This window comes from Bos taurus, chromosome 22, assembly GCF_002263795.3.
Source record: "Bos taurus isolate L1 Dominette 01449 registration number 42190680 breed Hereford chromosome 22, ARS-UCD2.0, whole genome shotgun sequence".
NCBI lineage: Eukaryota > Metazoa > Chordata > Mammalia > Artiodactyla > Bovidae > Bos > Bos taurus.
Genome location: NC_037349.1, coordinates 52,221,252 through 52,244,960, shown reverse-complemented (window position 1 = coordinate 52,244,960; position 23,709 = coordinate 52,221,252). Strand labels below are relative to the sequence as shown.

General features: G+C 46.0%; 1 protein-coding gene across 3 annotated transcripts in view; it reads right to left on the bottom strand.

Annotated features, from left to right (window-relative positions):
- SCAP (SREBF chaperone) overlaps window positions 1-23,709 on the bottom strand; it is a 99,810-nt gene that overhangs the window by 18,304 nt on the left and 57,797 nt on the right. For all 3 annotated transcript variants that reach the window (NM_001101889.1, XM_059879557.1, XM_059879558.1), the window contains 1 exon segment: window positions 8,790-8,919. In NM_001101889.1, the coding sequence (NP_001095359.1) occupies window positions 8,790-8,919 (130 nt within the window).

Here is a 23,709-nt window from a genome sequence, read left to right as displayed (position 1 = left end):
CACACACACACACACAATCCATCCTTCACTTTCAGAGAAAACATCCTAGAGCTCCAGGCCCTTTGCCTGTGCGCTGACATACCCAGGGGCCCCTGACAGCACTCCCAGCGCTCAGCTCCTTGAGGACAGGGCTCCTGCTCCTTGTTCCCCAGCCCTGGACAGGCGGGGAATGGCTGTGGGGGGAGGCGCAGGGGCCATGCTGGGCTTCACATTCTAGCTCCACCCCCAGCTGCGTGCCTTGGACAAGGGTCTCTACGCTTTCCAAGCCTCAGTCCCAGACTTGAGGGAAACGGGGACAGACCCTCAGAGCTCGGCAGATCACTGTGCGGACCAAACAACACAACACAAGCAACCAGCCAGTAAGGCATGTAGCCCGATGCACGCCAGTTCCATCTAGTGTATCATTATGTCCTAAAGCTCTTACAGGTAGCCTTGCGATCCCTATAAAATGAAGCCCCCTTCCCCTCTCTGGCCCCCTCACCCTCCTCCTAGGCACCATCATCCCCATCTCCAGGTTTCTCTAAGACTGACCATCTTACCACCACTCTCACACCAAGTCGCTGCCTCTAAGGGCTCAGCTTCCCACTGCTGAGGGGATTCATTTAAACTCCAGAGCCCAGGATTTAACTTGGTCCCAACTACCTGATCACCTATCAAGCTCCAAGAAGAAAGCCTCACTTCAGACTTCGGTCTCTTGGTGACAGACACGGAGAACACGCCCAGTGCACTTAGAACCTCTGAGCACAGGAACCTCCGCCCGGCCCTCCGCCCTGGCCAGATGTAAGCAAGGACAGTGGTGACAGCCAGACTCATTTACAGATGCCAGCGATGGGCCAGACACCGACCTGAATTTGCATCCTTTCACTTCATCCTGTGACAACTGAAATGCAGGTGTAACTATTATCCCCATTTTACAAATGTGGAAACTAAGGTACAGAGTCGTTACATAAGCTGCCCAAGGTCACACAGCTGAGAAACGGGAAGTCTTCACCTTTCTGCTTTGCCCTGGTAAAAACACCCCTCCTCCCAGTGGGAACTGACCTCCCCGCACCCCCACATGGGGGTGATCAGTGACTCCAACACACGCCAGGCCTAACCCAGGGCACAAGATGCCGGCAGAGTTGATTAGAGTCCTTTCTGGAGGACAGACACGCACGAGGCCCAACCGCAGGGTGCAGCCTCCATCCCAGTGCGGGAACACGTCAGTAAAAGGGGAGAAGAGGGCTACACAGAGAGACACCTCCAGCACACAGAAAGAATTATAACTCAGTAAAAGAAATCCATCACCCACACACCTACGGGTACCTTATCTTTGACAAAGGAGGCAAGAATATACAAAGGAGAAAAGACAGTCTCTTCAGTAAGTGGTGTTGGGAAAACTGGAGAGCCACCCGTAAGAGGATGAAACTATAACACTTCCTAATGCCACACACAAAGATAAACTCAAAACGGATTTCAGACCTAAATGTAACACCAGAAACTATAAAACCCTTAAGAGGAAAACTTAGGCAGAACACTCTTTGACATAAATCATAGCAAGATCTTCTATGACCCATGTCCTAGAATGATGGAAATAAAAACAAAAATAAATGGGATCTAACTAAACTTAAAAGCTTCTGCACAGCAAAGGAACTATAGGCCATCATCAAAATATCTACAAACAATAAATGCTGGAGAGGATGTGGAGAAAAGGGAAACTTCTTGCACTGCTGATGGCAATGTAAACTGACATAGACACTGTGGAGAACAGTGTGGAGCTTTTCTTTAAAACTAAGCATAAAACTACCATATGACCCAAAATCCCACTACTGGCCATACACTCTGAAAACACCATAATTGAGAACGACACGTGTACCCCAATGCTCACTGCAGCACTGTTTACAACAGCCAGGACTTGGAAGCAACCTAGATGCCCACTGACAGGTGAGCGAACACAGACCTTGGGGCACACATATGCAATGGGTATCACTCAGCCACACAAAGGAACAGATCCGAGTCAGTTCCAGCGAGGTGGGTCAATCTAGGGCCTGTTATTCAGAGTGAAGTCAGAAAGAGAAAAACAAGTATCACATAGCAATGCATATATACAGAATCTAGAAAAATGGTACAGGTGAACCTGTCTGTAGGGCAGCAACAGAGATGCACGGGAGACGAGTCAAGTATCTTACTAGTCACACCCTCATCTCCCGTGCTAGCAAGGCAATGCTCAAAATCCTTCAAGGTAGGCTTCAGCATTATGTGAAATGAGAACTTCCAGATTTGTAAGCTGGGTTTAGAAAGGCTGAGGAACCAGAGATCAAATTGCCAACATTCTCTGGATCATAGAGAAAGCAAGGGAATTCCAGAAAAACATTTACCTCTGTTTCACTAACTACATGGCACCCCACTCCAGTACTCTTGCCTGAAAAATTCCATGGATGGAGGAGCCTGGTGGGCTGCAGTCCATGGGGTCACTAGGAGTAGGAGAGACTGAGCGACTTCACTTTCACTTTTCACTTTCATGCATTGGAGAAGGAAATGGCAACCCAATTTCAGTACTCTTGCCTGGAGAATCCCAGGGACGGGGAGCCTGATGGGCTGCTGTCTATGGGGTCGCACAGAGTCGGACACAACTGAAGTGACCTAGCAGCAGCAGCACTGACTACCCTAAAGCCTTTGACTGCGTGGATCATAACAAACTGTGGAAAACTCTTAAAGAGATGAGAATACCAGACTATCTTACCTGTCTCCTGAGAAATCTTATGCGGGTCAAGAAGCTACAGTCAGAACCTTGTATGGAACAACTTACTGGTTCAAGACTGAGAAAGGATATGACAGGGCTGTTTACTGTCAACCTGTTTATTTAAACTGTACACAGAGCACATCATTCAAAAAGCCAGGCTGAATGAGTTACAAGCTGGAATCAAGATTGCTGGGAGAAATATCAACCAACTCAGGTATGGAGATGATACTACTTTAATGGCAGAAAGCAAACAGGAACTATAAAGAGCCTTTTGATAAGGGTGAAAAAGGAAAGTGAAAAAAGTTGGCTTAAAACTCAATATTAAAAAAACGAATGTCATGGCATCTGGTGCTATGACTTCATGGCAAATAGAAGGGGAAAAGGTGGAAGCAGGGACACATTTCCTCTTCTTGGGCTCTAAAATCACTGTGGATGGTGACTGCAGCCATGAAATTAGAAGATGACAGCTTCTTGGCAGGAAAGTTATGGCAAACCTGGACAGTGTGTTTAAAAGGAAAGACATCACTTCGCCAACAAAGGTCCATCTAGTCAAGGCTACGGTCTTTCCAGTAGCCATGTATGGATGTGAGAGCTGGACCATAAGGAAGGCAAAGCACAGAAGAACTGATGCCTTCGAACTGTGGTACTAAAGACTCTTGAGCGTCCCTTGGACAGCAAGAAAATCAAACCAGTCAGTCTTAAAGGAAATCGATCCTTCATTGGAAGAACTGATGCTGAAGCTCCAATACTTTGGCCACCTGATGCAAAGAGCTGACTCAGTGGGAAAGACCCTGATCCTGGGAAAGACTGAGGGCACAAGGAGAAGGGGAGGACAGAGGGGGAGATGATTGGGTGGCATCACCGATTCAATAAACATGAACTTGGGGAAACCCTGGGAGATGGTATGGGTCAGGGAAGCCTGGCGTGCTGCAGTCCATGGGGTCACAAAGGGTCAGACATGTCTCGGCAACTGAACAACAACAGAGATGCAGACACAGAGAACAGACTTAAGGACACAACGGGGGAAGGTGAAGGTGGGGCGAATTGAGAGAGAGCACTGAAACATTACCGTATGTAAAACAGACAGCTAGTGGGAAGTCCCTGTATATATACAGGGAGCTCAACAGTGCTCCCTAACAACCTAGAGGGGTGGGATGGGGTGGGGGCTGGGAGGGAAGTTCATGAGGGAGGGGACATATGCCTGCCTATGGCTGATTCATGCTGATGTATGGCAGAAAGCTGATGTATGGGCTTCCCAGGTGGCTTGGATGGTAAAGAATCTGCCTGTAATGCAGAAGACCAGGGTTCGATCCCTGGGTTGGGAAGATCCCCTGGAGAAAGGAATGGCAACCCACTCCAGTATTCTTTCCTGGAGAATCCCATGGACAGAGGAGCCTGGCAGGCTACAGTCCATGGGGTCGCACAGAGTCAGACACAACTGAGTGACTAACATTATGGCAGAAACCCACACAACACTGTAAAGCAATTTATCCTCCAATTAAAAATACATTTTTAAAAAGTAAAGGCTTATAAGCTTCACGTGGGAAGAATAGGGACATCACAGTTCTCCTGCAACAATTCTAAATATAAACTTTTCCTAAGGGGAGGGAAAATCACTTAAGAGGCAAAAATGCCAGTTACAATTACATATCCCTGAAAACCTGTACCTGTCCATGTTTAACATGTTAAGAAGAATGATAAACTATTCTCTTGGTACAAACTCCTTTCTAAGATACATTAAACAAGAAACAGGGAAAGTTTGTTAGAGAAAGTGCTAGCGTTTAATCTTTTTGAAAATTTATCTCTTTTTTTTTCTTTTTGTAAAAGCAATGCAAGTCTATTGTAATACACAACCTAAAAGTAAGTGTTGTTTGCATTTTAATGGATTTGATACTAGTTTTTTTCCCATGCACCAGGGCTTCCCTGGTTGCAATGCAGGAGACCTGGTTTTGATCCCTGGGTTGGGAAGATCCCCTGCAGCAGGAAATGGCAACCCATTCCAGAATTCTTGCCTGGAGAACTCAATGGACAGAGGAGTCTGGCAGGCTACAGTCCATGGGGTCACAGAGTTGGACATGATTAAGCAATTAATACTTTTTCTATGCATGTATTTTTTAAATGGTTGGTATAGTACACATACTGTTTTATCTTCGGCTTTTCCTACTTAATCTACTTTGTTGAGCTTAAAAATCTATTTAATGGGTACATTCAAGTTTATGGGTGTAGTATAATTTAGTTATTTCTCTATATAAGGATATCTAGATTATTGCACTTTTTCCATTATCAATATACTTCTTTGAATAGCTTTGCATATTAAAAAAAATCCACACAACTCAGCTCAAAATGAGCAAAATACTGAAACACTTCACAAAGGAAGATGTGCAAATACAACAAGACCTCAACAATATTCATCTGAAAAATGCAAATTTAAAACCACAACTAAGGACCTCCCTGATGGTCCAGTAGTTAGGAATTCACCTGCCAATGCAGGAGACATGGGTTCAAACCCTGGTCCAGGAAGATTCCAGATGCTGCGAGGCAACGAAGCCCGTGCGCCTCAACTACTGAGCCCGAGAGGCACGACTACCAAAACCTGAGCACTCTCGGGCTTGTGCTCCACAAGAGAAGTCACCACAATGAGAAGCCCGCACACTGCGCCTAAAAGGCAGCCTCCACTCGAGGCAACTAGAGAAGCCCACTCACAGCGATGGAGATGCAGCACAACCAGAAATAAATACAGTTCTCAAAAAAGAAAACAACTAGATGTTTCATATTTCTGTAAAAAAGACTAAAAACAAAAAACCACAAGAAAACCCCTGATGGTGCCAAGAACTTCAGAGCACAAAGACTAAACTTTACAGAAATTAAAAAAAAAATACTTTAGAGGCTGACAGATGTGAAAAGAATGACACCTGACCTCTGCAGTCTTCCTTCTAAAACCCCACAAGCTGAGACTAGTCTAGAGAGATAGAAACAAATCCCCGCTTGAGGAACACTCCTCGAAACTGTCAAGCTCATCGAGAACAAGGCAAGTCTGAGAAACTATCACCAAGGCAAAGTAAGGAAACCAGATTTCCTCAGCTTGTCCCCATGTCCTTTCTCTCTCCTGAGATCTCATCCAAGATACCATGTTATATCCAGCTGCCCTGTCTTGTGAGGCTTCTCTTGGCTGGGACAGTTTCTTGGACTCTCTTTTTCTGATGACCTTGACAGTCATGAGGAGTGCTGGTCAGGACTGTGTAGACCACTCCTCACAGATTTGTCTGATGTTCTTCTCGTGATCAGACTGGGATTACAGTGTTTGCAGAGGAAGAACATAGAGGTAAAGCACCCTTCTCGTCACACATCAAGGTACATACCATCAACCTGATCTGCCACTGCTGATGGTGACCCCGAACACTGTGTCGAGAGCTATCTGTCAGGGTTTCCGCTGGAAAGCCACTCTCTCCTCCCCTCTCCACTTGGCACTCTCTGGAAGGAAGTCACTGTGCGCAGCCCACAATGAAGGAAGGGGATTAGATTCCACCTCTCTGAAGGCAGAGCGGCCACATAAATTCAGAATTTTTTGCTCAGATCTGTCTATTCTCCTCCACTTAGTTATTCAAGCACACGGACTCAGCTATGTATGTATTTTGCTGCAAAATGTATCTTTTTTTTCAGCACTGACCACTGGGAGCTCCTGGGGCTGGCTCCTGTGTGCTGTTGACAAAAGAACCCACATCTCCATGTGCTCTTCCCAATCACCGTGCGTCTCCTCCAGGGCAGTGAGGCTCCATGTGTCCCCACGATCATTCTGCCAGGCACACTGAAGACAAGGAATAAACGTGCTGAATAATAAAGGAATGGATGAGGAATGAAGGACCTCACAGCTTCCTGCTGTGAGCAGCAGGCGCTTGCGCTGTGCTGCCCAGGGCCTGCACTTCCTAATCTTCCTTTGGAAACAGTCTCTCACCCGCAGTGTGGTGATGAAGCCAACCAGCAAAGCACCTCCCTGCTCACAGGGTCTTGGGTGGGAGCAGGTAGGTAATCCCATGCAGAGCCAAGCGGGCACCCACAGGGCTGAATCTGCTGTAGCCCCCATTAGGGAGAGGACAGTGAGCTGACCCGGAGCGGGTACAGTTGAGGGATGGACTCCTTCTGAGGCCTAACCCATGCTGTCGGTTAGTAAGTCCTGCCTGTGGGTGAGCTCTATGACCCCAAAATGCCCTTCTCACTTCCCCAGGTTTGGGCTGAGTTTTCTGTTCCTTATACTTAAAGCAATCCTTACAAGTTCTGCATTGCTGACCTTTACTGTTACAACAGTCAATTCTGGTGAGGTAACTGACCACAGAGAGGCCTGACACCAGGTGACTGAGCCAGGGCCTGCATTTCTTTCTCAACCTTTCAGGGGCTGCAGACCCCAGTGAGAAAGAGAAACCCTCAAGCTATTTTGTACCCCCACACTATCATCATCCCAGGCCAAAAGAGGACATCAAGAAGTGGAAAGGGCTCACAAACAAGTGAACCCCTGACCTTGGATAGACCCCTAGCTGTACCATCAGGCCCACTGAACTCTACTAGTCACAAAACACTCACAAACGCAGACTACCCCATTGTGAGCAGGAACCATCAACTCCATTATGTGGTAAAACCCCATCAAGAGGTTAATGGAGGGACTTTCCTCCTGGTCCAGTGGTTACGAATTCTACTTCCAATGCAGGGGACGCAGTTTCGATCCCTGGTTGAGGAACTAAGACCCCACATGCTGCTGGGCAACTGAGCCCGTGCACCTCTACTAGAGAGAACCTCGCATGCTGCAATAAAGACCCAGTGGAGCCATAAATAAATACTTTTCTTTTTTAAGAGAGAGTAAAAGAGACAAAAGGCTTGATCCCACAATGAGCAAAGTGTCAAGCTGAGACATGAAGCTATGAACTGGTTTCCGCCTCATCAGCTCACCCTAACCTTCGTGGCTGAGTACCACTGAGCCTGTGTTCTCTACTTCCTCCTGAAACCATGTGTAGTCATAACACACACCTATCTAACCAGATCTCTACTTTAGCAATATTAGAGCAAAGCTGACATCAAGTTACCTGGCTGCTACATTACCCAGAAAGGCAACAGGAAGGAATGTGCAATCACTGGCACAGAGAGGGTGGAGAAGAGGAGCAGTGTGCCCTGAGCTGGGCTCTGCTCCTCAACAACAGACTCAGCAAGCCCAGCACCAACCCATGGGACCAGGGCCCAGCACGTGAGGGAAGAACGTGTCATCCACAGCTGGCAGGTACAAGCCAGCAGGACGAGCTTATCATTTCCTGTAAGGTTTCCAAATAATGAGTCCAGAGTTCCCTCGGGTTACATCCCGCAGCCCAGTCCCTCACCTGGAGGTTTTGCATTCCTGTAGGTTTTCTTCCTGTTTTGCATTCATGCTCAGCTCAGAGACAGCTGGCTGAGGACAGCACGATTCAAAAGTAGCAGCTGGCTTCAGGTCAGGAGATCTGGAGTTCTAACCCAGTGCTGACCCCATGACAAATGAACTGAAACTGAGGCACATTGCCATTCTCGGCTCAGTTCGCCCAACAGGCGAACAAGCAGAACCTGCACGCTTTACCTGACTGCACTGTGAGGATAAAACAGCACCTACCAGATTTGAAAAAGCTAAGCGCTCACTGCTAACATTAAATGGTGATGGGACTCGGAAGATAAAACATTCTCCAGGGATAGTCAGTGGTTCCCGCAACCACTTGGGCTCAAGGAGGAGAGGTCCGTTTGCCAGGGCACTGCCTGGCCCGAGTACCCACAGTATGGACCCAGACCCAGCCAGCCGGAGCTACAGCAACCACAACCCAGCTTTTCCAGGACAGTCACCTTCCTGCCATGCCATTTAGTGTTTCCTTTCAAAACAGGAATGTGTGACTGGATGTACTATTAAATGTAAGCTAAATATTTTCAGTGCCTTTATAAAGTGGTTCAAGTGTTAAGCATTCGCCCATCAGAAGGTGACCACCCTCACTCCACGTAGAACCCCTGCCACGGCCAATCCGTACCCAAAGCCCAGGGCGCTCCTCAGAACATGCTGAGCACCTACCCACTCTGGCTGCTCATTGGGCTCTCCAGGCTTGTGGTCAGAGGTCAGAGGTGGGGGCGAGTAATCTTTCACAGGAGTGGTGAATTCCACAGGTCCTGTTCCTGGCAAGGGCAGCTTCAGCAGTGGGTAGCTGGAATGGACAAAAAGGAGAGAAAAGTCAGGACATGATGGCAGGTAGAATCCATGCTGAGATAACAGTGACATGGAAATCACTGCAGCTGCACTCACCTCCTGTGCTAGGAGAACTGCACAAATGTACGAAACACCATTCATCAAACTTCAGGGCTACAAGGAAACGCAGGAGCCTCTAAATTAGAATTTTCAAGCTCCTTTTTGGTCACAGGAAACCCAATTCATAAACTACTTAATGAAATAGGTTACTGGCTGAAAATTTTTAGAAATATAATAAAGGCAAGATGCTAAACAAACTTCTGGTCATATTGGATACACGTAAGACAACAAGAAAAAACTGGGGAAGGACTTCCTTGGTGGCCTAGTAGTTAAGACTCCACGGGGGCACAGGTTCGATCCCTGGTCAGGGAAGTTCCACATGCCAGGCAGTGTGGCCAAAAAAGAAAAAAGAAAAGAAAAAAACCAGGGAACCAAAAATCCAGAAGGATCCTGATTCAGACTGCTGCAAAAACTGCTTCAGTTTAAAAGGACAGACCATAACATTTTGTGTAACACATTGAGGGTATGGTTTACACTAGACCAGGCTGAATAGAAAACAATGGATCCACCACTGGCAAAGGAAAAAGCTTGGACTAACATCAAAAAGTTGGCAAATGGATGTGCTTTTGTTTCTGACTTCATTTCTTCAAAACTTTTTTTTTTAGAATTTCCCTGGTGGGCCAATGATTAAGACTCCGAGCTTCCGGAGTCTGCAGTAAATGCAGGTTCAATCCCTGGTCGAGGAAGTTCTGCATGCCACACGTGGTCAAAAAAAAATTTTTTTTAACTGAGAATTAAGTTTTATGTAATACAACGCACGAATCTTAAGCATACAGTGAGTGCAATGAGTATTTACACATACATACACCTGTGTACCCACTATGTAGATCAAGCTACAAAATATTTTTAGAACCTTAGAAGGTGGCGTTATGCACTAGTGAAGGGCATCGTCTACCACAAACCGCTATCAGAATTTCTATAATCACAAATTAGCTCTGCTTGTTTCTTCTGGCATATAACTGAAATCACCCATTCCACTGCGTACTCCTTTGTGACTGGCTGTTTCAACTTACATCTACCGGATTCATCCACACTGGTGCATGCAGTTTCATATATACGCACTGTTTCATGCATACGCGCTATTCCACCAAATGAACATATTACAGTGCATTTATCTATTCTAGTGTTGAGGAACATCTGGCTGTTTCCAGCTGAAACTATTAAGAAGAGAAATAATGGAAATGTTTATGTATACACTCATTCTTATGTAAGCACTCATTTCTGTAAGGTATGTCCCTTGAACGAAATGGCTGGGTTGTGGAGCCTACACATGTTTAGCTTTGTGGATTACACCAGATTTCCAAAGTACTTATTTGAATTTGTATTCCCGCTGGCGGTGCGATGGGAGTTCCAACTGCTCCACCTCTTGATCTTGTCAGTCCAATTAATTGGAACCATTTAAAGGAGGAGGCGGAGAAGGCAATGGCACCCCACTCCAGTACTCTTGCTTGGAAAATCCCATGGACGGAGGAGCCTGGTAGGCTGCAGTCCATGGGGTCGCTAAGAGTTGGACACGACTGAGCGACTTCACTTTCACTTTTCACTTTCATGCATTGGAGAAAGAAATGGCAACCCACTCCAGTGTTCTTGCTTGGAGAATCCCAGGGACGGGGGAGCCTGGTGGGCTGCCGTCTATGGGGTCGTACAGAGTCGGACACGACTGAAGTGACTTAGCATAGCATAGCATAGCAAAGGAGGAGGTGCTGGTATAGCTCTGTGGTTTCAATATACAGCAAACAATGTATGCTTATCTTTCATATGCTTATTGGCCACCTGGACAATTTCCACGTATTTCCAATTTTCCTTCTTTTCTCGATTTTTAGTTTCATTCCACTGTCACTGGAACAGATCCTCTGTATGATTTCAGTCTTTCTAAATTTATTGAGACTTGTGATCTAACACAGGGTCTGGCCTGGAGAATGTTCCGTGTTCACTTGGGAAGAACAGGTACTAGTGCCGTCGGTTTCAGGGTTGCTCAGGTCCTCCATTTTCCTTGCTGACTCTGTCTGGTTGTATCCATCACTGAAAGCGGAGATCCACTGTCACGGAGACTGTGTGTTTCTCTTTTCAATTCTGTCCATTTTTGCTTTATATATTTTAGGAGTCTGTTAGGTGTTAAGAGGTTTATAATCATTATATCCTCCTGTTATACTGAAGCATATATATAGTGTCAGCATATCAATATGATCAATATATCATCAATATATAGTGTCCTCCTTCTTGGTCTCTAATAAGCTTTTTAATGTTGTTTGATAATAATATAGCCACGTCAGCTCTCTTTTGGGTATCATTTAGCATGGAATATCATTTTCCATCCTTTTACTTGCAACTTCTTTGTGTTCTAATGTCCAAAGGGTAGCGGATGCCTACAGTGTCTCCCCAGGCACCACAACTGGAGCCTGCGGGCCACAACCACTGAGCCCACACACTCTAGAACCCGTGCACTGCAACAAGAAGAGAAGCTTGTGTGCCGCAGCCCAGAGCCCAGGTGTCGCAACAAAGACCCAGCACAGGCAAAAACAGAGAGCACGCAGACACTGTTCTTAAATATACAAACCGTGCTGCCTTTTTTTTTGTTGTTGCACTGGGTCTTCGTTGCTACGCACAGGCTTTCTCTAGTTGCAGCGAGCGGGGGCTACTCTCCTTTGCAATTCGCAGGCTTCTCATGGCTGTTGCAGAGCACAGGCTCTAGGTCTGTGGGCCTCGTAGCTGCAGCTCACAGGCTCAGCAGTTGTGGCTTGTGGGCCTAGCTGCTCCTCGGCATGTGGGATTCTCCCACGGCATTTGTGATCTTCCCGGACCTGTGTCCCCTGCATTAGCAGGCAGATTCTTTTCTTTTACTATTTAAATATTTTATTTATAAAATTTTACCTCACATATAGAAGGAATTCTAAATAATAAACAATTAGGTAAAATGTTATAAAGATAATTTAATAATTATTTTTACTAGCAACAGATCCTTGGTCCCAGGTACTCCAAAGGATTATACTGGTAATCCAAGGCACTTTAAGCAATAAAGTAGGAATTCTGTATATAACTGGATCTGGATTTTTCAAATGTGTGGAGAGCAATAGAATTTTCAATGGTATTTTCATACATTTTCAATGGTATTTTTTTATTAGCAGTTATTAATCAGACCCTTAAGAAAGAAAACTTTCCAAAAAAATAATCCTTGAAAATGGTTTAAATTTAAATCCATTAACTTCATAGGGTTTCTATTCAGTCATATATCTTTTAAATGTCAGACTGTCAGGCTTCTTTCCTGAAGGGAGTATAACAGTGCCTGTATCAGAGAATAAAACTATTTCTAAATATTTTTAAATTGCCTAAAATATAATTTTATATAAATGGTAAGAATTAATTTGGGAAATCAAAAATTTATTGTAATTAAATTGCAAATTATAGTATTACATTGTATTATAGTATTACATAGTATTATATAAAATATATATATTATAGTATTACATTGAATACATTTTGTTTTTTGGCCTATAATAAGAAAGACACAGGTTGCTGTACATTAGGAAGTCAAAAAAAATCAATATAAATTAAGTTGAAGCTTGAGAGGTTAGCTCTGTCCAGAATCAGTGTTGATTTAAAAATTAATGCAAGTTTAAACAAACATGCTTTGCTTTACCAACAAAACGTGCATAACACTAAGACAGAGTAAGCAATGCATTAAAAAAAAAAAAACAACAACAAAAAGGTGCTTTCAGCCTGCGTATGGACATGAAAAGGTGTGCACAGAAACACAGATCTGGACAGGCAGATTTTTCACCATGAAAAACCAGGGAAGTCTAGATTCTTTTAAAAATCAAATTGTCTTTTAGTAGGCGAGTTTGATCCACTCATACTTAATGTGAATACCCACAGGGAAGGGTTGACTTATGCTGTACAGCTATTTGTTTTGTTTGTCAAATGATTTTTGCTCGTCAATTCCTCCATTGCTTTTTAAAAAAAAAAAACAGGGAGAGGGTTGATTTTTTGTAGTGTGCCACTTTGATTGACTTCTACTTTCCTGTTCTATATATCTTAGAAGTTATTTTCTTAGTGATTACCTTGAAAGTAAAAGTCACTCAGTTGTGTCCAACTCTTTGGGACCCCATGGACTATACAGTCCATGGAATTCTCCAGGCCAGAGTACGGGAGCAGGTAGCCTTTCCCTTCTCCAGGGGATCTTCCCAACCCAGGGATCAAACCCAGGTTTCCCACATTGCAGGTGGATTCTTTACCAGCTGAGCTACAAGGGAAGTCCGTAGTTACCTTGGGAGTTCTATTATTAACAACTTATAGGACTTCCCTGGTGGTTCAGTGGTTCTTAAGAATCCACCACTAATGCAAGGGACACGTGCTCAATCCTTGGTCCAGGAAGATTCCATATGCTGCAGGAAAACTACTGAGCCCACGCTCTGGAGTCTGCGAGCTGTAACTGCTGAGTCCACGTGCCATAACAACTGAAGCCATGCGCCCCAGAGCCTACGCTCTGTAACAAGAGAACCCAGTGCAGGGAGAAGCCCACATACACCAACAAAGACTCAGCCCAGCCAAAAATTAAAAAAAGACAACAAAACCTTGTAACAATCTAGGCTGAATAGTATTATTACAGAGGAGTTCAAAAGCAAATCTGAGCAGACAGAAGAAAGGATCAGCAATCGTGAAAATAAGACAACTGACTGAGAGCTTAGCATCCACAGTATACACTCCGACAGTACATCCCATCTTTTCCCTTTTATACTGTTACTGCCACAGATTACACTTTATACATTTATTCTCATCAACACAGCTTTTACGTTACACTTAATACACTTGCCCTTTAAATCACAAAAGACAAAGAAAGAAATTACAAACCAAACCAAAAGCACAGCAATACTGATCATCTTTACTAGTGTTTATTTTCTCTTATGGTTTCAACCTGTAGGGCAGGTCCAGTGGTAACAAATTTGCTCAGCTTTTGTTTATCTGAAAATGCCTTAATTTCTCCTTCATTACCAAAGTACAGTTTTGCACAAGATAGAACTCTTGGTTGAGTTTTTTCCTTTCAGGACTTTAAATGCCTCCATGGTGAAAAAGCTGTCTTAAAACTCAACATTCAAAAAGCTAAGATCATGGCATCCAGTTCCATTACGTCATGGCAAATAGATGGGGAGAAAATGGAAACAGTAAGAGATGCTCCAAAATCACTGCAGATGGTGACTGCAGCCATGAAATTAAAACACGCTTGCTCCTTGGAAGAAAAGCTACCAACCTAGACAGCATATTAAAAAGCAGAGACATTACTTTGCCAACAAAGGTCCATCTAGTCAAAGCTATGGTTTTTCCAGTACTTATGTATGGATGTGAGAGTTGGACTGTAAAGAAAGCTGAGTGCTGAAGAACTGATGCTTTTGAACTATGGTGCTGGAGAAGACTCTTGAGAGTCCAGTGGACTGCAAGGAGATCAAACTAGTCAATCCCAAAGGACATCAGTCCTGAATACTCATTGGAAGGACTGATGCTGAAGCTGAAATTCCAATACTTTGGCCATTGGCTGCAAAGAACTGACTCATTGGAAAAGACCCTGATGCTGGGAAAGACTGAAGGCAGGAGGAGAAGGGACGAAAGAGGATAAGACGCTTGGATGGCATCACCGACTCAATGAACATGAGTCTGAGCAAGCTCCAGGAGCTGCTGATGGACAGGGAAGCCTGACATGCTTCAGTCCATGGGGTCGTAAAGAGTTAGACAAGACTGAGTGACTGAACTAAACTGATGGTTTCTATCAGCCATTAATCTATTGAAAATTCTTTTTATGTGAAGAGTTGCTTTTCTCTCGCTGCTTCCAAAAGCTGTAAGGTTCACCTGTTTGGAAGCAGGTATCAAGAGCTGTCTCTGGACTTAGCTAAGGTTCTGTTGGGGAAAACTCTGCACAAGGGCTGGGCTGAGCCCTGGGTGTAGAGAGGAGTCCAGGGCCCAGAGGTAAGGCTGCTGGAGCTCTAGCTCTACTAGAGATGAAGGCGGGCCATATGTTGTATTTATCTACATTCACTTTCCACACAGTAGCTGCTCAAAACACACTCACTAAACTGAAGGCAGCCTGTTTCTCAAGATGTGAAATATTTAAAACATCTGTGAATTCCAGGAGTTTAAACATTTCAGCAAGGAGATTGAATCAGTCAATCCTAAAGGAAATCAATACCCTGAATATTCACTGGAAGGACTGATGCTGAAGCTTCAATACTTTGGCCACCTGATCCGAAGAGCCGACTAAGTGGAAGAGATCCTGATGCTGGGAAAGACTGAAGACAAGAGGCAAACGGGGTGACAGAGGATGAGATGGTTAGATAGGATCCACTGACTCAATGAACATGAACTTGGGCAAGCTCCGGGAGATAGTAAAGAACCGGAAAGCCTGGCATGCTGCAGTCCATGGGATTGCAAAGACTTGGACGTGACTTAGCAACTAAACAAAAACAACAACAAAACATTCTAGCAGGAAAAAAAAAGAAGGGCAGCACACCCCAGAGCATCCACTTTCTTAGGATGAAATCTATTCGGAAACAGCCACAGACCTTGAAATGCTTAAAATGGCTCACGGTGGGTCATTCTCCAACTTTGTCCTGGAGCCACATACAACTCCCCTTCTGCTTCTGAGGCGCTGCACCTGGCTCTTGCCCCATCTTCTTCAAGATAACTCAGTTTCAAGCCTCAGCTGCAGTATTCCTTCCACAGGAAGTCCTTCCGCTCCCCCCAAAGTCCAGGTTAATAAGGCCTCTCCTGCTGCTGCTGCTGCTAAGTCACTTCAGTCGTGTCCGACTCTGTGCGACTCCATAGATGGCAGCCCACCAGGCTCCACCGTCCCTGGGATTCTCCAGGCAAGAACACTGGAGTGGGCTGCCATTTCCTTCTCCAACGCATGAAAGTGAAAAGTGAAAGGGAAGCCACTCAGTCGTGTCTGACAGCGACCCCATGGACTGCAGCCCACCAGGCTCCTCCGTCCATGGGATTTTCCAAGCAAGAGTACTGGAGTCGGGTGCCATTGCCTTCTCTGGCCTCCCCTCCTAGGAGCTACCAAAAAGCCCCATACTCATCCCAAAACGGTCCTTACCATTGACCATGAACCTGCCTCTTTCCGTCTCTGAGAACCTGCGATGTGCCAAGTGCCTTCCATCTTTTTGCTCAGTTAAGCCTCACCACAGCCCAATGAGGCACGCAGAAGCTATATCTCCCCCAAGAAAGTGACAGAACAAGTATGTGAACACAGGCAGTCTGGGCCCAGAGTCCACTCTCTTAATATCATGCTATACTATCTGGTATTACAGTTTTTTGTTTTTTTTTTTTCAAAAATGACCATAAATTCCTTTTAATATAAGCACAAGAAAAAGATTCTACAGAAATACAAAATGCAAGGTAATCATCACCATCCATGGCTACCAAATGTGAGACCAAAAGGAATGCTTGGAAAAAAAGTGTCGGGCAATTTTACAAGCAAAAGCACTCACTTTATCAAGGTCAGAAAAAAAAGACCAAAGATAGAAACTGGAGGTTTCTACCACCACCCCACATTGCTTCTGCAAACTCATTTCAGTAAGCCAGATTCTGTCGTGGCTTACTCTGACCTTACAGGGGCACAAGGAAGGAACCAAGTCTCCAAACCCCTCCCTGAATTTCCTGTCTCAGCTCCACCCATCCAGCTGCTCAGACCAAGCACTCTGAGCTTGCACTCTCTCACACTCCACACCTGGTGCTCAGAAAAATCCCAAGACTCCATCTTCAAAATACATCCAGACTTGGCCACATCTCACCACCTCCAGGGCCTCCCCTTAGACTGAGCAACAGCTATCAACTCTTATTTGGAGTAATGCACTAGTCTAGCTAGACTTCCTGCTTCTCCTGCTGAAATCACTTGTTTCCTCATCAGGTACAAGTACACTCTGAATCTCCCCACCTCCCAGCCCACACACCTCTCCGTTGCTGTGCCCGCAGAGCCCACGGCTGGCCACCCAACACCTCTCCAGGGCCTGCCGCTGCCCTACCCTTGATCCCCCTCATCTGATCTCTGGACATGCTGGCTCAATTTCCAGCTGCCAGCACTGGCATCTCTTCACCTGAGAGTGTTCCACTGCTGCTGGAGGCCTCTCTGCCTCACAGAGACGGGCCCCAAGTGCCAACTGAGGATTAATGCTAGCTGGAAGCAGCCCAGTTGGTGGTTCATGTTATTATTGTACAGATTAGGGGTCGGCAAACTACAGTCCATGTCCTGTATTCATGTGGTCTGTGAGTTCAAAGTGATTTTTACATTTTAAAAGGGATAAAACCAAGAACACCTACAATTAACACCACCCTCCTCCCCCTCCGCCACCAAAAGATGCCACTTTCACCATAGAGGACTGGAATGCAAAAATTGGAAGTCAAGAGATACCTGGAGGGGGAAAAAAAAAGAGATACCTGGAGGAACAGGCAAATTTAGCCTTGGAGTACAAAATGAAGCAGGGCAAAGACTAACAGAGTTCTGCCAAGAGAATGCACTGGTCATACCAAACATCCTCTTCCAACAATACAAAGAGACAACTCTACACATGGACATCACCAGATGATCAGTACAAAAATCAGACTGATTATATTCTTTGCAGTCAAAGATGGAGAAGCCCTATACAGTCAACACAAAGAATACCTGAAGCTGAGTGTGGCTCAGACTATGAGCCCCTTCTTGCCAAATTCAGACTTAGGTTGAAGAAAATAGGGAAAACCACTAGGCCATTCAGGTATGGCCTTAATCAAATCCCTTATGATTATACAGTGGAAGTGACAAACAGATTCAAGGCATTAGATCTGATAGAGTGCCTCAAGAACTATGGATGGAGGTTCTTAACACTGTACAGGAGGTGGTGACCAAAACCATCCCAAAGAAAAAGAAATGCAAGAAGGCAAAATGGCTGTCTGCAGAGGGCTTACAAATAGCTGAAAAAAGGAGAAGCGAAAGGCAAGGCAAAAAAGGTAGATACTTAACTGACTGCAGAGTTTCAGAGAATAGCAAGGAGAGATAAGAAAGCCTTTTTAAATGAACAATGCAAAGAGGAAGAGAAAACAACAGAATGGGAAAGACTAGAGATCTCTTCAAGAAAATCAGAGTTAACGAGGAACATTTCATGCAAAGATGGACACAATAAATGACAGAAACAGCAGGGACCTACCAGAAGCAGAAGATATTAAGAGATGGCAAGAATACACAAAACTGTACAAAAAAGGTCTTAATGACCCAGATAACCATAGGTGTGTGATCACTCACATAGAGCCAGACAATCATGGAGTGTGAAGTCATGTGGGCCTTAGAAGGCATTACTATAAACAAGGCTAGTGGAAGTGATGGAATTTCAGCAGAGTTATTTCAAATCCTAAAAGATGATGCTGTTAAAGGGCTGCACTCAATATGCCAGCAAATCTGGAATACTCAGCAGTGGCCATAGGACTGGAAAAGGTCCGTTTTCATTGCAATCCCAAAGAAGGGCAATGCCACAGAATGTTCAAACTACTGGACAACTGCGCTCATTTCACATGCTAGCAAGGTAAAGTTCAAAATCCCTCAAGCTAGGCTTCAAAAGTATGTGAACTGAGAACTTGCAGATGTTCAAGCTGGATTTAGAAAAGGCAGAGGAGCCAGAGATCAAATTGCTAAGATCCACTGGATCTAGGAAAAGCAAGAGAATTCCAGAAAAACATCTACTTCTGCTTTATTGACTATGCAAAAGCCTTTGACTGTGTGAATCACAATAAACTGTGGAAAATTCTGAAAGAGATGGGAATAGCAGACCACCTTACCTGCCTCCTGAGAAATCTGTATGCTGGTCAAGAAGCAACAGTTAGAACTGGACATGGAACAACAGACTGGTTCTAAATTGGGAAAGGATTATATTGTCAAGGCTGTATATTGTCACCATATTTATTGAACTTATATGCAGAGTACATCATGCGAAATGCCAGGCTGGATGAAGCACAAGCTGGAATCAAGACTGCCAAGAGAAATATCAATAACCTCAGATATGCAGATGATACCACCCTAATGGCTGAAAGTAAAGAGGAACTAAAGAGGCTCTTGATGAAGGTGAAAGAGGAGAGTGAAAAGGCTGGCTTAAAACTCAACATTCAAAACACTAAGATCATGGCATCTGGTCCCATCACTTCATGGCAAACAGATGGGGAAAAATGGAAACAGTGAGAGACTTTATTTTTTTAGGCTCCAAAATCACTGCAGATGGTGACGGCAGCCATGTAATTAAAAGACCCTTGCTCCTTGGAAGAAAAGCTATGACAAACCTAGATAGCCTACTAGAAAGCAGAGACATCAGTTTGCTGACAAAGGTCTGTATAGTCAAAGGTATAGTTTTTCTAATAGTCATGGTGGATGTAAGAGCTGGATCACAAAGAAGGCTGAGCGCAGAACTGATGCTTTTTAACTGTGGTTTTGGAGAAGACTCTTGAGAGTCCCTTGGACTGCACAGAGATCAAACTAGTCAATTCTAAAGGAAATCAACCCTGAATATTCACTGGAACGACTGATGCTGAAGCTTCGATATTTTGGTCACCTGACGCGAAGAGCTGACTCACTGGAAAAGACCCTGATGCTGGGAAAGAGTGATGGGAGGAGGAGAGAAGGGGACAACAGAAGATAAGATAGTTGGATGGCATCACTGACTTAGTGGACATGAGTTTGAGGAAACTCCAGGAGATGGTGAAAGGCAGGGCAGCCTGGCGTGCTGCAGTCTATGGGGTCGTAAAGAGTCAGACACAACTGAGCGACTGAACAACAACATATGAAACAAAACAACCAAAGACAAATTTGTGACAGAGGCTCCACGTGGCCTTCCTATGCGGCCCTGCAGGGAATGAGTCTGCTGACCTGGCAGAGGGTGCAGCTCCCCTGATCCGAGGGGGAGCTCTGAGGCGGAAGACCTGCACTGTTCCTCAGTGTCTCCGAATGTGACTCTGGGGTGGCCCGTGGTGTAAACTTGCTGGATAATGTACCTCCCCTTCCAGCTCCTTCTCCCACCCGCTGACCACTGTTCATTCCATCTTGCACATAAGCTGCTGCTGCTGCTGCTGCTAAGTCACTTCAGTCGTGTCCGACTCTGTGCGACCCCATAGACGGGGGCCCACCAGGCTCCCAGGTCCCTGGGATTCTCCAGGAAAGAACACTGAAGTGGGTTGCCATTTCCTTCTCCAACGCATGAAAGTGAAAAGTGAAAGAGAAGTCGCTCAGTCGTGTGTGACACATAAGCTCAGTTCAGTTCAGTTCAGTTGCTCAGTCGTGTCCGACTCTTTGCGACCCCATGAATCGCAGCATGTCAAGCCTCCCTGTCCATCACCAACTCCCGGAGTTCACTCAGACTCACATCCATCGAGTCAGTGATGCCATCCAGCCATCTCATCCTCTGTCGTCCCCTTCTCCTCTTGCCCTCAATCCCTCCCAGCATCAGAGTCCTTTCCAATGAGTCAACCCTTCGCACAAGGTGGCCAAAGTACTGGAGCTTCAGCTTTAGCATCATTCCTTCCAAAGAAATCCCAGGGCTGATCTCCTTCAGAATGGACTGGTTGGATCTCCTTGCAGTCCAAGGGACTCTCAAGAGTCTTCTCCAACACCACAGTTCAAAAGCATCAATTCTTCGGCGCTCAGCCTTCTTCACAGTCCAACTCTCACATCCATACATGACCACTGGAAAAACCATAGCCTTGACTAGACAGACCTTTGTTGGCAAAGTAATGTCTCTGCTTTTGAATATGCTATCTAGGTTGGTCATAACTTTCCTTCCAAGGAGTAAGCGTCTTTTAATTTCATGGCTGCAGTCACCATCCGCAGTGATTTTGGAGCCCCCAAAAATAAAGTCTCTCACTGTTTCCACTGTCTCCCCATCCATTTCCCATGAAGTGATGGGACCGGATGCCATGATCTTCGTTTTCTGAATGTTGAGCTTCAAGCGAACTTTTTCACTCTCCACTTTCACTTTCATCAAGAGGCTTTTGAGTTCCTCTTCACTTTCTGCCATAAGGGTGGTGTCATCTGCATATCTGAGGTTATTGATATTTCTCCCAGCAATCTTGATTCCAACTTGTGTTTCTTCCAGTCCAGCGTTTCTCATGATGTACTCTGCATATAAGTTACATAAGCATAAGCTGCACTCAAATCCTTGTCTCAGGGAGACCAAACTAAAACATGCCCTCTACCCACTAAATGCTGACCAAACTCCCGTGTATCCTTCAAGGCCACCTCATCTTTCCAACCCAAGCAGTTAGGCACCTCTCTTCTACACTCCCACGACAACCTGCAGACACTGCTCCTCAATTCACCTGCTTAATTAATGTAAGATATATGAGGTGGGAACATGTCCCTCTAACTTTCGCATCCTCATACCAGCCACACGGAAGATGTTCAAGATGTGCAGGCTGATTTTTAACCTACCAGACGCTGTACCAAGGACTAGCTTCATGGTGTGCACCTATGTGGCTGCGTAAGGCCCCACGTTCAGAAGGGCCTGGAGCTTGGGGTTTAATGCTCTGCAGTAGATATGCAGAAATTCTTAACAAATCTATCTTTTGATTTGTGCTTCATAAACCAAATCCATCACAACGGCACATGATGTGGAGTACAGGTTCACAGGTGGTCCCTCCACCCTCGGACAGGTGCGTGACCACCAGCGCCCCTGCTCACCTGTGTCCCAGGATCTGGCCATCCCCTCCCAGTCCAGGTATCCATGTGCTGCTGCTGCTGCCTACAGGCGCCCGACCAAAACCAGTAGGTGTTCAGCAGCGCACACCTTGCTGGGTCCTGGAGCTGGGTGAGGCGTCGGCCGTGGCTTATCCCAGGCTGGCTGCACCACAGCACACTGGATGGCAGGAGCAACTGGGCAGGAGCAAGCCTTTCACCCACGCGCATCTGAGCGTACTGCAGCACCTTTAGTGGTACTTTCCCCTGCTTTTTGAGGAGGCAGCCCTGCACCTTCATGCTGCACTGGGTAACGATGGTGTTACGATGGGAGCTCAGGCGACACTGAAGACACACAGGAAGAGCACCCAGAAAGATGGCACGCGGGGGCGTGGCACAGGACTCCCCTCCGGAGGCACCAGCAGTCAGACGTGCTTCCTCTCTCCCCTTCTCAGGGGAGAGCAGCACAGAACTAGGGTGGGGCGGTGAAAGTCTACAAAGGGAAACTTCTGAGATCTCTTGATCTCTCTTCTGTTTGAGGAAGTCTGGGTTGATAAGGGCGCCTTTGATCTCCTCCAAGCCCTTCAGAGCTTTTCCGGAGTTTGTGTGCAGGGCCAGAGGTAATTTCTGCTTGGAGGGAGCCTCTGGCTTCGGAGTGCTGAACAGGACCCAGGAGCGGCTGCTGTAGCTGGGCCCTGGGCTCCTGCATCTGGGTTTGGGGACACAGGTCCACGGTGCTCAGACGTCCTTCCCAGCCTACCAGCCCAGGTCTCAAAGCACAGGTGCAGACCTGGCTTCTGTTACTCAGATTTCTTTCTCATTCATGAAAAGAATCTAATCATGTTCAGAGTGGTCACAGGGTACAGAAAGAAGGAGCCTGCTCTATAAGCCCCTGAGTGCCCACCTGCAAAGGGTCCACAACAATCATGGGAAAACCGGGAGAGGTTGAGAGCAGAGGCCACCACAACCGAGACGTCCAGTCTCAGCCTGAAGGGGCTGCTTTGCTCCAGAGAAAAGGGAGGAGGAAAGGGCCATGTCTGCACTCGGATACCCACACACTCTGCAGGATTCACCTCCCTCAGGGGGTTTGGAATGGTCTCATGGTGATTCCAACTTGCTCTCTAAGGTAAAATTCACCCTCTGTAACCACGAGCAGCACGTTATGGAATCACAAGTGACACACTGACCCCCACATAAACCTCTGGCCCACAGGGACGGCAACCCAGCTGGCCTGGCACCCAGACACTGTTCCTTCATGCCACGGTGCACCCACCACTTCCCACAGCAGGCCCAAGCAACAGCACCCTCTGCCTTGCTGGGCCGCTACTGGGCATCCTGGTGGCCTAACTAGCTCTAGGAAATGTAAACAGACACCTGTCGCCACAGTGCCTACTTGCTACAAGTTTCATCAGATTTTCCCAAAGGAAAGAGCATTCATGGCTCCCAGGGTGACCCTGTGATGAACAGGCACACAGCTCAGGAAGCTGCTAGAGCCAGACAGAGGGAACAAAAGCAGCAGTCCCTTCATCAAGCTGAATAAGTCTCTCGTTCCATGTACAATACAGGTAAGCAATTGAATGGAGCCTGGGCATCTAATGAAACCACTAAAAGCATTCTATTCACTTCTCCAAAGAAGACATACAGATGGCCAATAAGCACACGAAAAGATGCTCGACAGCACTAATTATTCAGCTCAGTTCAGTCGCTCAGTCGTGTCTCTTTGCGACCCCATGAATCGCAGCACACCAGGCCTCCCTGTCCATCACCAACTCCCGGGGTTCACTCAGACTCATGTCCATCGAGTCAGTGATGCCATCCAGCCATCTCATCCTCTGTCGTCCCCTTCTCCTCTTGCCCCCAATCCCTCCCAGCATCAGAGTCTTTTCCAATGAGTCAACTCTTCACATGAGGTGGCCAAAGTACTGTAGTTTCAGCTTCAGCATCATTCCTTCCAAAGAACACCCAGGGCTGATCGCCTTTAGGATGGACTGGTTGGATCTCCTTGCAGCCCGAGGG